This window comes from Apis laboriosa, unplaced genomic scaffold (genome assembly GCF_014066325.1).
Source record: "Apis laboriosa isolate Shangri-la unplaced genomic scaffold, ASM1406632v1 scaffold16_cov148, whole genome shotgun sequence".
In the NCBI taxonomy this organism is placed as follows: Eukaryota; Metazoa; Arthropoda; class Insecta; order Hymenoptera; family Apidae; genus Apis; species Apis laboriosa.
The window spans coordinates 183840-200106 of NW_025222129.1; the positions used below are offsets into that span (position 1 = coordinate 183840).

The 16267-nt window shown below is 22.8% G+C and overlaps 5 protein-coding genes across 10 annotated transcripts; 2 read left to right on the forward strand and 3 right to left on the reverse strand.

Moving 5' to 3' along the window:
- Window positions 1-626: 626 nt before the first annotated feature.
- LOC122711143 (protein CROWDED NUCLEI 4) lies at window positions 627-2517 on the reverse strand. Of its 3 annotated transcripts, none has more exons than XR_006346053.1 (6): window positions 2240-2517; window positions 1849-1993; window positions 1620-1784; window positions 1395-1529; window positions 1148-1307; window positions 627-962 (listed from the first exon to the last, which is right to left on the reverse strand). XR_006346053.1 is itself a non-coding variant. In XM_043929624.1 (6 exons), the coding sequence occupies exons 1-6, from the start codon at window positions 2515-2517 to the stop codon at window positions 879-881; spliced, it is 942 nt and encodes a 313-aa protein (XP_043785559.1). In that variant the 3' UTR covers window positions 627-878. The 3 variants fall into 3 exon arrangements, 2 of the variants coding, with proteins under 2 accessions (XP_043785559.1, XP_043785560.1); XM_043929624.1 differs by having other exon boundaries at window positions 1148-1282; XM_043929625.1 differs by lacking the exon at window positions 627-962 and having other exon boundaries at window positions 1127-1307.
- Window positions 2518-2688: 171 nt separating this feature from the next.
- On the forward strand, window positions 2689-10396 carry LOC122711142 (sperm-associated antigen 6-like). 3 transcript variants are annotated; one of them, XM_043929622.1, is made up of 10 exons: window positions 2689-2828; window positions 3014-3276; window positions 3393-3603; window positions 3665-3843; window positions 3916-4089; window positions 4156-4308; window positions 4366-4515; window positions 4594-4752; window positions 8601-8746; window positions 9900-10396. In XM_043929622.1, exons 1-10 carry the CDS (start codon window positions 2804-2806, stop codon window positions 10045-10047), a joined length of 1608 nt encoding a protein of 535 aa, XP_043785557.1. In that variant the 5' UTR covers window positions 2689-2803; the 3' UTR covers window positions 10048-10396. The 3 variants fall into 3 exon arrangements, with proteins under 3 accessions (XP_043785557.1, XP_043785556.1, XP_043785558.1); XM_043929621.1 differs by lacking the exon at window positions 2689-2828 and having other exon boundaries at window positions 2956-3276; XM_043929623.1 differs by lacking the exon at window positions 2689-2828 and having other exon boundaries at window positions 3145-3284.
- On the reverse strand, window positions 5996-7636 carry LOC122711144. Its single transcript, XM_043929626.1, has 2 exons — window positions 6955-7636; window positions 5996-6161 (listed from the first exon to the last, which is right to left on the reverse strand). The coding sequence occupies exons 1-2, from the start codon at window positions 7165-7167 to the stop codon at window positions 6072-6074; spliced, it is 303 nt and encodes a 100-aa protein (XP_043785561.1). The 5' UTR covers window positions 7168-7636; the 3' UTR covers window positions 5996-6071.
- Window positions 10397-10605: 209 nt separating the features above from the next.
- Window positions 10606-12749, forward strand: LOC122711298 (U3 small nucleolar RNA-associated protein 18 homolog). 2 transcript variants are annotated; one of them, XM_043929906.1, is made up of 7 exons: window positions 10606-10763; window positions 10830-11033; window positions 11148-11319; window positions 11398-11583; window positions 11665-11856; window positions 11941-12109; window positions 12198-12749. In XM_043929906.1, the coding sequence occupies exons 1-7, from the start codon at window positions 10612-10614 to the stop codon at window positions 12659-12661; spliced, it is 1539 nt and encodes a 512-aa protein (XP_043785841.1). In that variant the 5' UTR covers window positions 10606-10611; the 3' UTR covers window positions 12662-12749. The 2 variants fall into 2 exon arrangements, with proteins under 2 accessions (XP_043785841.1, XP_043785842.1); XM_043929907.1 differs by lacking the exon at window positions 11398-11583.
- A 737-nt stretch (window positions 12750-13486) lies between these two features.
- LOC122711299 (deformed epidermal autoregulatory factor 1) lies at window positions 13487-16248 on the reverse strand. The gene is made up of 4 exons (XM_043929908.1): window positions 15953-16248; window positions 15127-15618; window positions 14590-15051; window positions 13487-14511 (listed from the first exon to the last, which is right to left on the reverse strand). The coding sequence occupies exons 1-4, from the start codon at window positions 16241-16243 to the stop codon at window positions 14311-14313; spliced, it is 1446 nt and encodes a 481-aa protein (XP_043785843.1). The 5' UTR covers window positions 16244-16248; the 3' UTR covers window positions 13487-14310.
- Window positions 16249-16267: the final 19 nt, after the last annotated feature.

Below are 16267 nucleotides of genomic sequence, written 5' to 3' on the forward strand. Positions count from 1 at the left end.
TATACTTATCTTCGTTCACTTTTTTGTGACACTTAATGTTATTTAACTGCTTTCAATGATAGTGTTTAGAATACATCAAACTGCTTTTATAAGCATAGCAAATATACAATGGTATATATATTATTTAAAAAAATATAAAATAAGAATTTATAAAATTCATTTGATGAAAAGTTTTTTGAAAAATCAGTTTTTTTTTAAACATTTGAAAATTAAATTTAAAGATAAATTAAATGAATTTTTATACATACTAAGATTTGTTATTTTCAATCAAATTTTTTATGCATAAAATAAGACATAAAAATGTAAATAAATTGAAAAATATTTTTAAAAATTATTTTAAATGAAGATTAATTCAATTAAGTTTATTAAATTATTAACAATGAAAATCAATTGCATATCTTTTTTGTAAAATTGAACAATACATAATATTTTAAAATGAAAGTACCAATACAATTTTTTATACATACATGATTTACATAATGAATATATATTTAGAATTTTGTTTTAACATTTTTTGTAATAAATTCATTTACATATATATATATATATATTATTTTTTTCAAACATTATAAATTATTTATTAAATGTTAAAAATATATGCTGAAAAAGACATTTTAGATAAAATAAATCAAATAAAAAAGATATTGGGATGAATTATAGAATTTAGATCAAGAAACAAAATTTTCAAATTTCATAATGAATGACAGGTAATGTATTGAAAAACACAGATTTTTCATAAAAAATATTATTAAGGATATATAATATCATGTAATATAAAATTGTATAAAATGTATGGCTATGAAATGAAATTATTCCATCTTTTGCAATGTATTGCAGTAGTTACGTACATTTAATAAATGTTTTATATATAATATATATTATAAATTTTCAGGTTTTTGATCCAATAATCTTGAAAAATCTTCTTTTGCTAATTTTAGTTGTCCAACTGCCAGTAAGCATGCCTTGTGTGCATATGAGTATTTACATGCATATACACATACATACATATGTGTGTGTATGTATATATATATATATATATATATATATATATATACACACACACATATATAGATTATAAGATATAAATTAAAGTACATACATAAACTTGTATATGTAATTTTATAAAAGATATAAAATATATACATACATTTTGCTTCTTTAAGTTATCTACAATTAACATTTGTTTTTTAAACACTTGTATCAATTCTGAAAGTTGTTTTCGCAAATGATTAATTGTTAATTTTTTTTCTTCTTGTAGATCTCTAATTTGAATTTTCAATTCCTATGAAATAAAGCAGGATAAAAATCTATATTATAACTAATTATAAAATTGTATTATGACTAATCTGTAAAATTGTATTATGATTAATATTAAATAGTTTTATAAACTGAACCTTTTCTTCTACTTCGGAATATTTCAGTGCATTCTTAAGTTTATCATTGTTTTCTAAAGATCTATTTAATCTTATAGTACAACTATTAGATTGATGATTTGTTATTTTTATTTGTTTCTGAAGTCTATCCAAATCCTGTTAATATGCATAAGATAAATTAAAAATATGCTATAAAATATTAATATATAAAATAATATATTTAAATATTTTATTAATATTACATACTTTTTTTAAAATTAAATTTTCTACATGTAATGCCTGTGATTGACATTGTATTTCCTTGTTAGTGTTTTCTAATTTTGTGACTGTTTCTTTTAATGATTCTATTTCAGTCTTCAACTTAATTTCAATTTTCTTACTTTCACATTCTAAATTTTTATAAATATCATTCTAAAAAAAGATAATATAATTATGTAGAAATCAATTAAAAAAATATTAAATAAATTTTAAATACCTTTTTTTTATATTCAATATGCATTGTTTGCAGCTCATTATGTAATATATCTATTTTAGCTTTTAAGAAGTTAAAAACAGTTTTACTTGCTAAGTTTCTTTGTTTAAAAATATCATCTTCATTATCCTTCTGTAATTCTAGTTTTCTAGTATGCATAAAAAATAAAAAAATTAAAATATAATATAATAAAAATTATATATAAATATAAATTCAATATTTTAATATGAAATTTTGACTCTTTTTCAAAATTAAATTTAATATGATATAATTTTTTAATTTTCTACATATAATATATTATAAATATAATAAAATTAATTTTAAAATATTATATTTATAAATATAATAAATTATATTTATTAAAAATAAATTATTACTTTTTTTTCATACTTACAACTTTGAAGTTGAAAATTGATTAAAAATATGTGGTAATGATGAATTTCGTTTAACTGGAACCTGAAAATTATATTCATTTTGCATTGGTATACTATTTGAACTTGTTTTTTCTTCGGACACATTTATTTGATGTTTTTTCGAATTAGAAATTGAATATTCATTATTATAAGTATTAACAACACAATTTATTTTTGTCATTAAATTATATGCCTTCTGCTCAAGTTCTTTATTTAATTGATGAAATCCTTTTTCTTTAGATAATAAATCTTCAGTCATTTTTTAATAATAGTAACTATTATGCAAAAAAAATTGTTTTACTATTATCGTTATATTTTTTTATTACTAAATTCTGTTTAACAATTATAAGTCTTGACAATTAACGAACATATATTCTATTCGATCAAATATTTGTTTATGTTGTTATACCAAGTCACTATAGTGCATAGTATGCAAGGAGCGGTAGTTTTTCGTTTTTAAACATATGATAGTTAAATGAAATAAAAACATATTAACATAAAAAACACATTGCATATGTATATTTACAAATTTATTATAAACGAAAATGACGGCACGTTCAATTTTACAAGGTATAATTTTTAAATTAGTTTAATTTAACGGTTTTTTAATATAGATGACAATAATATAAATAATATATAAATAAAATAGAATAAAACATTTTTTATATCTTTTTTGTATTTGTACTAGTAATTTATTATAATAATTCTTATGCTTGTATATAATATTAATATTGATAATTCTTTTATATTTATAGTTTTTGATCAATATCAAAAGGCTCGTCTATTGTTTGTTCAATCTATTGCTGATTTTGCTTCAAAACCAAATACTATAGAATGTTTAGAAGCTGCTGGTGTTTTGGATCTTTTATGTCCTTTACTAACAGATCTTGTACCATCTATTCAACATATGGCTGCTGTTGCATTAGGAAAAATTGCAAATAACAATCAAAAATTGGCACAGACTATTGTAAGAATGGATATTTTACCTCAATTATTGAAGAATATTGCTAAACAAAATGTATGAATGTAAGCATTTTAGTTGTAGAAAACTATATTTCTTTTTTTTAGTAGATTTTACTATATTTTAAAACATAATAAATAAATTATGAAAACATTGAAGCATATTTGTTATAGAAATTTTATAAAAAAGCAGCCCTATTTGTTTTACGTGCAATTGCTAGACATTCCCCTGAATTTGCATCTATGGTAATTCAAAGTAATGGATTGGACACTATAATAATTTGTTTGGAAGATTTTGATTCTGGTGTTAAGGAAGCTGCTGCTTGGGCATTGGGATATATTGCTAGACATAATAAGAGTTTAGCTCAAACTACAGTAGATGCAGGTATGTATATAACATTACATAAATTAATTATATTCTTCTATATAAATTATTTAATTTATAGGAGCTGTACCACTTTTGGTTTTGTCCTTGCAAGAACCTGAATTATGTATAAAACAAATTACTGCATCTGTTTTATTTGATATAAGCAAACATTCTACTGATCTTGCAGAAAATGTTGTTGATGCAGGAGCCATTCCTTTTCTTGCAAAGGCACTATCTAATCCTGATACTAAATTAAAGGTGATATAAGGTATCCTATATAGAGAGAATGATTTTATAACATAATATTTTATTTATTAATAATATACATAGCGTCAAGTTCTTTTGGCATTAAGCAGTATAGCAAAACATTCTGCACATCTGGCAGAATCTATTATTGAAGCTGAAATTTTTCCTGATGTTCTTGTACATATGGCACATCCTGATGAATGTGTTGTTAAAGCTGCTGCAATGTTAACCAGAGAAATTTGTAAACATACATTAGAAGTAAAAAAATTATATTTTAATTTATTTACAATACACTATTCCATTATAATTATATTTTTTTTTTAGATGGCCCAACTTATTGTGAATATTGGTGGTATTGGTGCACTTGTCGAATTATTTAGCACTTCAAAATTAACAGTTAGATTACCAGCAATAATGGCAATTGGATACATTGCAGGACATTCAGATCAGTTAGCTATTGCAGTTATAGGATCTAAAGTATGATGTTGTTATGATATGAAAGAAATAAAAAATAAGAACGAATATTTATTATAGGGAATTGTTCACTTATCTACAATATTGCATGAAGAAAATGATGATCACACACTTGCAGTTACTGTATGGGCAATTGGTCAAATTGGAAAACATACATCAGAACATGCAAAGGCAGTGGCAGTTGCAAATATTCTTCCAAAGTTATTAGAAGTATATTGAAAATGTATTTTTAGTATTTTATCATATTGTTATTAATTGCTCACCATTAATTTTATAATTTATTTTCAGCTTTATAATAATCCAAATAGTTCAGAAGATCTTAAAGCAAAATGTAATACAGCACTGAAACAAATACTACAAAAATGTATGTATATTGAAGCTTTGGAGGCTTTATTATATGACTCGCCACCTAATATTCTAAAATATGTACTTGGACAATTTAGTAAGGTAAGAAATACAATTAATATCTTGTTTTATATGTAACTCTTTACTTTATACATATTCTTTATAAGTTGTACATAATATTTATAAATTGAAATAAAATATTACAGTAATTGATATAGTATTTTTTTAAATTTTTAATTAAAATAAAATGTTTATTATAATTTATTATTTATCACATGCATATAACGAGATAAATTATATAAATCAATAACAAATTTAACTAAATAGTAAAATTTATTATTGCACAATATTGTTTAATCATAATTTTATTACGCAATATGATTACACAATAAATAATATATATGTGTGTGTGTGTGTGAATCATTATCAAGTTACTTGAAATTGTTGGAAAATTAGTTAAACAGATATAATGGTATATTTTTGTCATATATAAATTATTTAATAATAAAATTTTCATTTTATAACATTATTCTGGATTGATATAATTGAATTTTTTATATTTTCATAATTTTTATGTATTTTATATATTTCAAAATTGTATATTTATTTTAATTTAAATACTTATTTAACTTTAATCATAACATACTATAAAATGTCAATCCTTTTATGAAAAGGATAATAATATCGATATGATAAATGTCATTGCATTTGTTTGATATTTGATTAAAGTGAAAAAATTGATAATTACAAAGATCATTTTAATTATTTTTATTTTTAATACTTATCTATAAATATTATAGCAGATAATATATTCTGAAAAAGCACATTTCTCAGTCTTAAGATAATAAATAGTTCAACTAAAATATAAAAACAATCGAATTATTAAGTGCTTCTTATATACATATATTTAATCGCAATTTTAAATATTCAAACATTTTTTTTTTTAAACTATTGCATTTATTATATCATATATTTCTATGTAATGGCAGTATTTCATATAAAGAGATCAGTAATATAAAATTTATAGATATAAATAACAAAAGACTGTTATTAAATTTACTTCTCAAAAAAGTTGATCATATTTAAATTGAATTGCATTATCTAGCTTTTATATATAGATATAAAGTAAAGAAATGTATTATATATGTGATTGGCAGTAATAGTTACTTTCATTTTATTATAGATATTTTGCTAATTTTTTATTTATTTTGCAATTTTTTTTCATTTTTATTAAATTTCATTTTAACAAAAATTTCGTGATAAAAATTAAAAAGAAAAAACAAATAATGAATAACAATTACAAATAAATCCAAACTATGAGATTTTTATAAAGCTTTATAAATTCTAAGTCTTAAAAGCGTTTATTCAAATTAACTCAAAATTTTTATAAACAAATATATTACAATAATTAAAATTTCATTTCACCAAAACTTTTGTTGTATAATAATTTCAAATTGTAAAGCAATTAAGGCATATATTCGATTTAGAGCATGCAATTTATCCAAGTATCTCTGAAAAATGAGAAAAAAAAAAACAAAATTATATTATTCTATAATAATTGTATAAATAATATTTGAAAATAATTTGAAAAATTAGTTTCTATTTTAATATGTAAATACTAAAATAATTTATTTTATAACATGAGAAAAATTAATTTTTATTATAAAAAGCAAATTATAAAAATAAAATAAATGATATCAAATGATATTTAAAATATTTATACTTTAATTAAAATGTCTTGCTTTGTAAAAAATATGATAAATAATAATTTGTGCTATAATTTTATATCTAAAAGTTACATATAAATTTATTGATATAAATGATTCTTAAATATTTTTTATCAATTAATAATGCTATTATTAAGCGAAACATACAAATAGATTCATATGTTCTTATTACAAAACATACATAAAATGATATTACAAGTATAAATTTATGATCTACATAGTCATCATGGTAAATAGATCCATAATATATGATGGTTGAATGTAATTAAAAGATAAATATTTGCCAAGATAGAACTTTATGTAAGATAAGCTTCTTTTTAAGAAAAAAGTACAAAAATGTATATTTAAAAAATTAAATTATATTAATTTTATTTTTATATTAATTCAATTGTATTTAGTTTTTTTTCTTTTTTTTTTTCTCTTTTTTTACAAAGCAATAACTAACTTATTTTAACTAATTTTATTATAAAAAATTAGACTTGATCTTCTACTTCATTCATGCAATAAAATCATTTCTTTATTCATCATTGTCATCATTAGGTTTAATACTAGCATAATTGTTCATGTTTCTATTCACCCTTAACATTTTGAGAAAACTGCCTAATACAAGTATGGTCTTTCTATGTCTTCTAAAAATTCCAGCATAAAGTTCTTCACGTACATCTCTTCTGTCACTCACATCAGAATCAATACTCGATACAGAAACAACAGAAGGTTTTGCAGAGACCGGCTGATGATAGCTGTTGGTCTCTCCGGAATTAAGAATAACACAATGTTGATTGTTTATCATGTCTATAGTTAATTTTTCACTATTTTACTTAATGTCTTTATATCAATAATATACAATATATAACATGTATTTCAAAATTTTCAACTGTAGAAATTATATAAAGAATACTTTTCATGTAGTTTGTAATACTTCTGTGATTACACTGCACAATTTTAGAACAAGTTAAATTCTTATAAATGACAGACTTTTATGTTAAACATGTCTGAAATATTTGCTAGAAATTTTATGAACAGCATCATTTAATATATGGTATAATTTAGTTTTTGTATACAATGATATCATCTTTTATCAGTTGAATATTTAAATTTTAAGGCATCTGTCTTATTTTGTTATCTTTTAATTGCAATACTTTAAATCTTGCAATTCAATTTTGATTTTTATTCTTGTTATTTCATTAAATTTTTTTTTCAATTATTTTATTAGAATCGTTGTATTTAGAATATTATTTATTAATTGATACTTTAAATTCTTTTTCAAAAATTCGAAGAATTTTTTTTTCCAATATGCATAAATTATTCAAGATTAAATTTTATTAAAAAGTTTATACTTTATAATAAAAAAGATAAACTGCAATTGTTTAAGATTAAAAACTTGAAAATAATTATGAAAAAAATGCTGTTAAATTTTCTTCCGTTTCCTTTTAGCGGTCGATTTTTGGTACCATAGTGAAGCTGAAAAAATTTAATAATTCTTATTGTATTATATATAATAATATTACTTATAATGACAAAAAATTTATTAAAATTTATGATAGATATGTTATTTCACAACTTTGTTTTGGAATTTTGTATTTCAAAATTATATTTTTGGTGATAGAAGAAGATGAAAAATATGGGCAATCTTGGTTTTTATTATAAAATTACGAGCAATGTTTAAAAACGAAATAATGATAAAAATCGTAGTATTTTTTAGTTATTAAATAAATTGGTTAAGCATATATAAATTGCATGATATTTTATGTAAAAAGAATTTTTATTTGTTAGATGCTTTAATTTCATAATTTGTGCTTTTTATAATATAGACATTAAAAATTATAGATAAATTAAAAAACAACTTGAATTATATAATATAAAAAATAATTTGATTTCAAATATTTTATAATTAATTTTAATATTTTTTGTCTTTTTATTAAGTTTTTTATAAAATTAAAAACAATATAATATAAAATATATATAATACGATAAAAAAAAAATTTTTAATAATTTGAATTTATTGTAAAATTAAATTATTTAAGAAATTAAATTTATTTTAAATAATTGCATTTAAACAATGTGTACATTAAGATTCAAAAATTTTATTTATTTTTTAGATTCCTATAAATTAATAACCAATAATATTTCTTTTTGATTATTTATATAGTTAATCAAAATATTAATATAAAAAAATAATCAATAATAAGAAATAATCAAAACATTTATTATTTTAATATATAGATTTTGCCTCATGATGCCAGAGCAAGAAGATTATTTGTCACATCTGGTGGTTTAAAAAAAGTACAAGAAATCCAGACTGATCCTGGTTCAACACTTTTTGAATATATACAAATTATAAATTGCTGTTTTCCAGAAGAAATTGTCAGGTTATACATAATTTTTATATTTCTTCTAAAAATTATTTGAATTAGAATAACTTTATTTTATTTATTTATGAAAATTATAAAAATTTTGTTTTATATTAATATTTGATTTATGATAATACTTTATATTCTTAAAATTTCATTAAATAATTATTATTATTTTAATAAATATAAGATATATTTATTAAATAATAATTTATAATAATTTATGATATTCCTAGAGAAAACTATATTTTATTTTTATTAAATTATGCCATTTCTCAATATAACTATCTAACATATAATAGATATTTTATTGAAACAATTGCTTTTTTAATATTTAAAATTGAATTATTTTATTCATCAAAATAATTAAATAATTAATGCATGTAAAGAATTATATGTATATAAAAATAATAACAAAAGTATATAATTATATAAAAGAAAAAGAAACACTAGTTGCTTTTGACATAACCCTATTAATGACTTACTTGCTGAGGAAAATTTGGAAACACGAAGTTTTTATTAATAAAAAAAATAATCTTCTTAACAGTCGTTTATACGAACAATGAATGCAAATAACTGCAGCTCTGTTTTTAGATTGTATGTCTTAATTTAAATCGGACAAGTACATAATATAAGGCGTAACCGCCATATTGTCACAACTGATAGCATTGGAAAAATATAAACTTGGATTTTAATGGATCAATAATTTTACATGAACTTAACAATTTCTATAATCGCTATAGTATAAATTATAATGATTTTATATTTATTATTAATAGTTTGATACAACGTTTGATGAAACTTATATATACAAAATATTTATAAATTTATTAATGTTTTAACTTCAATATGAATTTTTATATCAATTTATAAGATAGGATAAATTATTTATATTTAATAGTCACTATTCATTTTCTATGTCTGTTTTAATATTTCTCTCTCTCTCTCTCTCTCTCTCTCTCTCTCTCTCTCTCTCTCTCTCTCTCTCTCTCTCTCTCTCTCTCTCCCCCCCGCCCCCTTTCTCTCATATATATATATATATATATATGATATTGCATCTTCTGCTCTTTTCTGTTCTTTTTTTACTTTAATTTTCTTACTTTAATTTTCATTTTTTTCATTTTATATTATATATAAAATCTCAATATATCTTTGGATTTTTAATTTTTAGATATTATTCTCCGGGATATCCAAACACTCTTTTAGAAGCTGTAGAACAATATCAACCGAAATGTCCTTCTCTATTTGCAATGGAAGAACATTTATCTTCTGATATTGATTCTAAATCTTCATTATCATCTTACAATGAAGAATGTTAAAGTTTTATTCATCTCGATCCTGGATCTTTTATATTAAGTATATTATTTACTTACTTATGTATATGTATCATTTAAGAGAAAACGAAAAAATCATTTAAGAATATTATTTAAGAAATATTGTTAAATAAATTTTTTGAAAAAAAATTAAAAATTTCTGTATTTCCATAAATATGTTTTAACTCAAAAAACAATTTATAGTAAATTTTATATGCAGTATAGTTCATATAGTATAGTGCATATAGTTAGTGCATGAATATACATATGTATGTATGTATTGTTGATTTAGTATAATGACAGTCAATGGTTTGAGGTTTATAAAAATCTTATCGATGAAAATCTTGTAGTCAAATATAATTATTAAAAATCTATAAATTTATAAGATTATTTTTAAAAAGCAAATATCTACATGCACATTTTAATTTATTTTAATATTATAAATATTATTAATATTATTTTAATATTATAAAAAATCAAATCTTATACGGATAAAATTACATTAAAAATTTTTAAATTTATTCATTTTAACGTATTATCTAAATAAATTATAAAGATAATTAGTTCATTATGAAACAAAAAAAATTGAAAAATGAAAAATTGATAAAAAATAAAAAATTAAAAAAAAAATGCGTACCTTCAAAAATATTGTATAATCAAAAATATTCTAGACTTTTAAAAAGAAAACGCAGAAATGAATACGATCCAAAAGAGGAGGCTAGGTATGATTGCAATGATAATAAATTCTTTAAATAATTCGCATAATTTATAATATTATTCATATATAGGTTAGAAAGAATTGTATTTGGTGATCCAAGTGATATAATAAACAATTTACCAAACGATGATTCTGTTAAGTCGAATATTAATAAAAATAATAATGATATTTCTATGTCTAATGATTTAAATAATGATTTGAGCATACAAACTGATATTTATGAAGAATGTAGCAAAACAGCAGCATGGATTGATGAAGATGATTTTCATTATTCGTATGTATATTAAATTTAATGATAAAAAATATATTTCATTTAATAATAAATAAAAATATTATTTCTATATAATGCTATTATTTAAATTATTAATTGATTTATATTTCTTATTAGCATACAAGATGCTGAAAAGGCACAGAATCGCAAAGTAGCAGATGATGTGCCAGAAAAATTATATAAAGATTTTTTATGTAACAAATATAAACAGCTTGTGGGTAATCCAAAATGGGCTAAGCTTGAAAAAATTAATAAAGAATCTGATGATTTAGATAACGAAATATTAAAGGTATCAATATTTTTTTTTTATTATTTTGTTATTTGATGTAATAAATATATATATATATATATATATATATATTTTTAGCATAGTAATCATTTGGAAAAACCTAAAATAAAAAATTTATCAAAAAGTATAATTGATATAAAAGCATTATCACCAATTAATAAACAAACACATATGGAAGGGCCTATTATATCAAGTGTTGAATTTCATCCATCTTCTACTGTAGCCCTGGTTGCTGGTACATCTGGAATTTTATCTCTTTTCCAAGTAATTACAAAACATTTAATTATGTATGTATTTATACATATTCAAGTAAAGAATTTATAAAAATTTGATTATTAATTATAGGTAGATGGTATTGAGAATAATAAATTACATACAGTACAATATAAGAAATTTCCTATTAGTGCAGCAAAGTTTTTGAGAGATGGTACAGAAGTATTGATTGGTTCTCAATATTATGGACATTGTCATTCCTATAATTTGATAAGTGGAAAGACATATAAAATGCTATTACCACATGGGATTACAAATATGCAGGTTTTTAAAATTAGAATTTTATTTAATCTTATATTGATTTTGATTATGATTAGAAAAAATAAGATTTATAAATTAATTATTTAGAAATATGAAGTATCTCCAGATGGAAAATTGTTAGCAATTTGTGGACGATCAGGTGAAATTTTCTTATTAACAACTTCTTCTAAAGAACTTATCAGTACTTTGAAAATGAATGCTAGATGTAGAGCATTAGCCTTTACTCCAGATAGTAATATGCTTATTACACATGGTGGTAAGTTTTCTTTATTTATAAATTTTATCCAATTTCGTATATTTTTTTAACATATTTATTTATTTATTTATTTTTTGAACAATTAAAGACAGCAATGAAATATATATTTGGGATGTAAATAATCGGATATGCATTCATCGAGCTATAGATGATGGATGTTTATCCTGTGCCTCTATTGCGATGTCACCAAATGGTCAATTTTTAGCAACAGGTAGTAAAGAAGGTGTAGTTAATGTGTATAATAGCAAGACAGTATTACAAAATCAAAATCCTGTTCCTTTGAAAATTGTTCTCAATTTTGTAACATCGATTACTAATTTGAAATTTAATTCTTATTCTGAAATTTTAGCAATGGCTTCAGATAAAAAACATAATGCATTCAAAATGATGCATTTACCATCATTTACTATTTTTTCAAATTTTCCTACATTTCAAACAAATATATCAATGCCTCAAGCTATTGATTTTTCACCAGGTAGTGGTTATTTAGCAATTTCCAACAAATCAAATACTGCCTTTTTATATAGATTGAAACATTATGGAAATTATTAGATTAGTATTTTAAAAAATTTTAATAATTTTTCAAGAAGATAGTTCAAACTAAGTGAATGATATTTATAATTTACATCAAAATAATGTATTAAAATGTATAAAAATAAGGATAATACATTTAATAATTGACGAAAAGATTTTTTTTCTGTCCCTTTTATATATAAAATACAAAACAAATTTTTGTATTTTATCAAATCTGTAATAGACTTTTATAGCAACAATTAATTAATAGCAATAATAATATAATAATAATAAAAATGATGATACTATTAATATTATAAACAACAATGTTATACTGTTACACTAACACTGATATATTTCATAAATTAAATAATACTAAAAAATATTTATTTTTATAGAAAACTATAATAAAAAATATTATTTGATTGAAAAATATATATATTAAAAATAGTTAAATAATACATTTTCAATTAGATATTGCATTCCTTATTTGTTATATTTATTAAAATTATTGTTATACTCCAATGATTTGCTTATTATGTATATTGTATAGATCAATATTTTTCTCATTATTTTAAACAAAAAAAGTATGTACTTAATATTATTGAATTTAGCATATTTATTGTAATTGCAATTCTAATGAAATACTAATTCAAAATATGACTTTGCATGGTAAAACATAAAGTAAAATTTATAAATATCAATTTTTGTAATATTTTTATAGTATTGAATTTGTATTACAATTATATAAGAAAAAGATTAAAAAATGATATCTATAAAAAAAAGGAAAAGGTGAGGTATAAATGATATTTGTAAAAACATAATTACCTCCTTTGGTCAATTATATAAATTTGTATAAAAAAATTATTTATAATAGTAAAAGTATATTTTTTAACATGTGTAATACAATACATCAGAGCCGCGCAAGTAGGAATGTCGCATACAAGAGTGCTTGTCATCGTTTGTGAATGATAAATTGCAGGCAATGATAGCTATCAAAGTGAAATGTTACAATGTACATTACCTATGTTACATAGCTGCATAGGTAAGCATATAAAACTTTAACAATACTTAAAAACATATGTAAATATCATACTATGATACTTGGTTTCAGATTATTACTCATGCAAAGATTCACTGATTTTTGCTCTATTTATGGCAATATGAAAAATTCCAATATGGGCGACTGCCTGCGCGGCTTTGCAATATATAACACACATCACACACCACACATACACATACATACGCACGCACGCACACATAGATACACACATACATATACATGTGTATACGTAAATACGCGCGCCTATATATGCTAAAGTCTTTGTATTCTTAAAATACATAATAAGTGTATTTATACACGCATATCATCTATTTTTATAATTATTTGGTTCACAATTTTCCATATATATATATATATATATATATATATTTCATTTATAATTTTTTGTATCATGATCTTAGAAAATTTCAATTTTCATGTAAATTTACTTATTTACTTATAATATCATTACAATTTAATTTGTATACATACAAAATATTTACTACTATATATACAGAAGTTTTTGACTTGTTGGTCATTAAAGAAATTTTTTTTAAGTCTTCATCTCTTTTTTCAATTTTGAACTTTCTATGTTAGTTTGTTCAATTTCTATATTCCTTTGGTGAATAGGTGTAAGAAACACTAGCTATTGGTCCCCAGCAGTCGTAGCAAGAGCACTAGTATCTCCACTACTACTTTCAACTATAAGCATTACAGTTTCTGCAGCTCCTCTTACACATTCTACTTGATGACCTGCCCAATCTTTGCGTTGACAAAATGTAGAGCAATAAGGCGTTCGCCTGCATAAAGAACATTCTGCAAATGCTTCTCTATTACAGTTTGCACACTAAAAATAAATAAATATTATGTAAAAAAAAAGGTAAGTATATTCAAATAAAAAAAAATTTTAAATAATTCTTTTTACCTTTTTATTATGAGTATCCGATGCTGGTTGCAAACCAACAGTTTCAATAACATCTCCTCTACCTCCTAATTGTGCCACTAATGCTTGCTCTCTTCTTTGTTGTCTACTTACTTCTTTAGCCTCTTCCAAGGTACGCCTAAATTCATAAGCTAACTTTAACATTTTATTGGACATTTCGTCAAGCTTTTTAAATACATCGTCGCATTGTCCATTTTCCGCTTGATGTACATTTTGAACAACAGTATCTTGATCTTGTGGTTGTTGAACAACTAAACCATCTGTTGAAACGAACTGAGGCCATACTTCTTTATCAGGTACTACGATTTCGCCATCACTTTCATCATTATTACTCCCATCGCGTGAATTGTCACTTTTAAGTTTACGCGATGGTGTTTCACTATCAGATGTATCTCTTGCCCTTCTTCTACGCTTATATGGTGTGAATAATCTTACAGGACCTGTCTGAAATATGAAATTATAGAATATTAATGGATGAATTGTAATTATTCATTATAAAACAGTACATAATGTACTAACTGCACTGTCATCATCGCAACATGCCGCACAAGTACAAGAGGTAGCATGTGGTTTTAAAATTTGTTCATCAATTAATGTTTGCAAACTTCTACCACCAAATCGAATACTGCGTTTCCAATCTTTACTAGATGCTCTACCACAAAGTGCTTCAAATTCACTCGGCGTATACCAGTCTTGTCCAAGTTTGATACACCTTCCTCTTCCTCCAGATCCAAATCTACTTTTATGTAATTCTGCATTTGTATTTTTACATCTAACAGGTAATACTGCTAAATTAGCTGATTCTGACCAACTGCATATTGGTTGAGTACTAGCAGTAGATACATGAATTTGTTCTGATTCAGGTTCTTCTGTACTATTTTGAATTACTATATGTGTTGCTTTTAATTCTCCATTCCATCGTAAGGAATCTGTATCTTTGTCATGCCGTGGTTCACAAATGAAACCATTATCCACACATAGCATCTGTTTAAATTGTCCTGAACCAGGCAGCTACAAAAAGTATAATGATAATATTATCAAAATAAAATGTAGAAAATTATAAAAAGAAGTATAATTATGAAGTATAATTATAAGAAAATACGTATTTAATATCTTTTATACAATATATGGACAGGCGCACTTCATGTGCACTTAATATGTTAATGTTGTGTACAGTGTATACATGTAGTTATAGCTTATATGTGTATATAAAGAACGAAACCCCACCTTGTTTTTCAATAATTTTTTAATGAGAAAATTAATAAACTATCAGAAATATCTGTATTACAACTTTATTAGAGAAAAGCTTTTTTAATAAAACAACTTCGTTGTTTCAGCAACCAACCTGCAGTTGGTCTGATGTGATGACGTTGAAGGTCGTGCCGTTGGATGAATTTGCTACACCAATGATAGAACCAACAGGCAAAGAAACCGGTACACCAACTCCTGGAACACCAGGAACACCCGGTACTGGAGTGACGCTCGCCGTCACGGTAACGGGATGCGCCTTGTGCTCGGTCGTTAGGGCAGACGCCTCCTCGGTTTCGCTCGTCAACGGTTCGGACATGTCCGGTAGCACGGCGACACTTTCCGATGTTTGACTCTCCTCCATTTCGGCTGTTCTCGCCTCTCGCATACACTATGGCGTCAGCGCACGCTC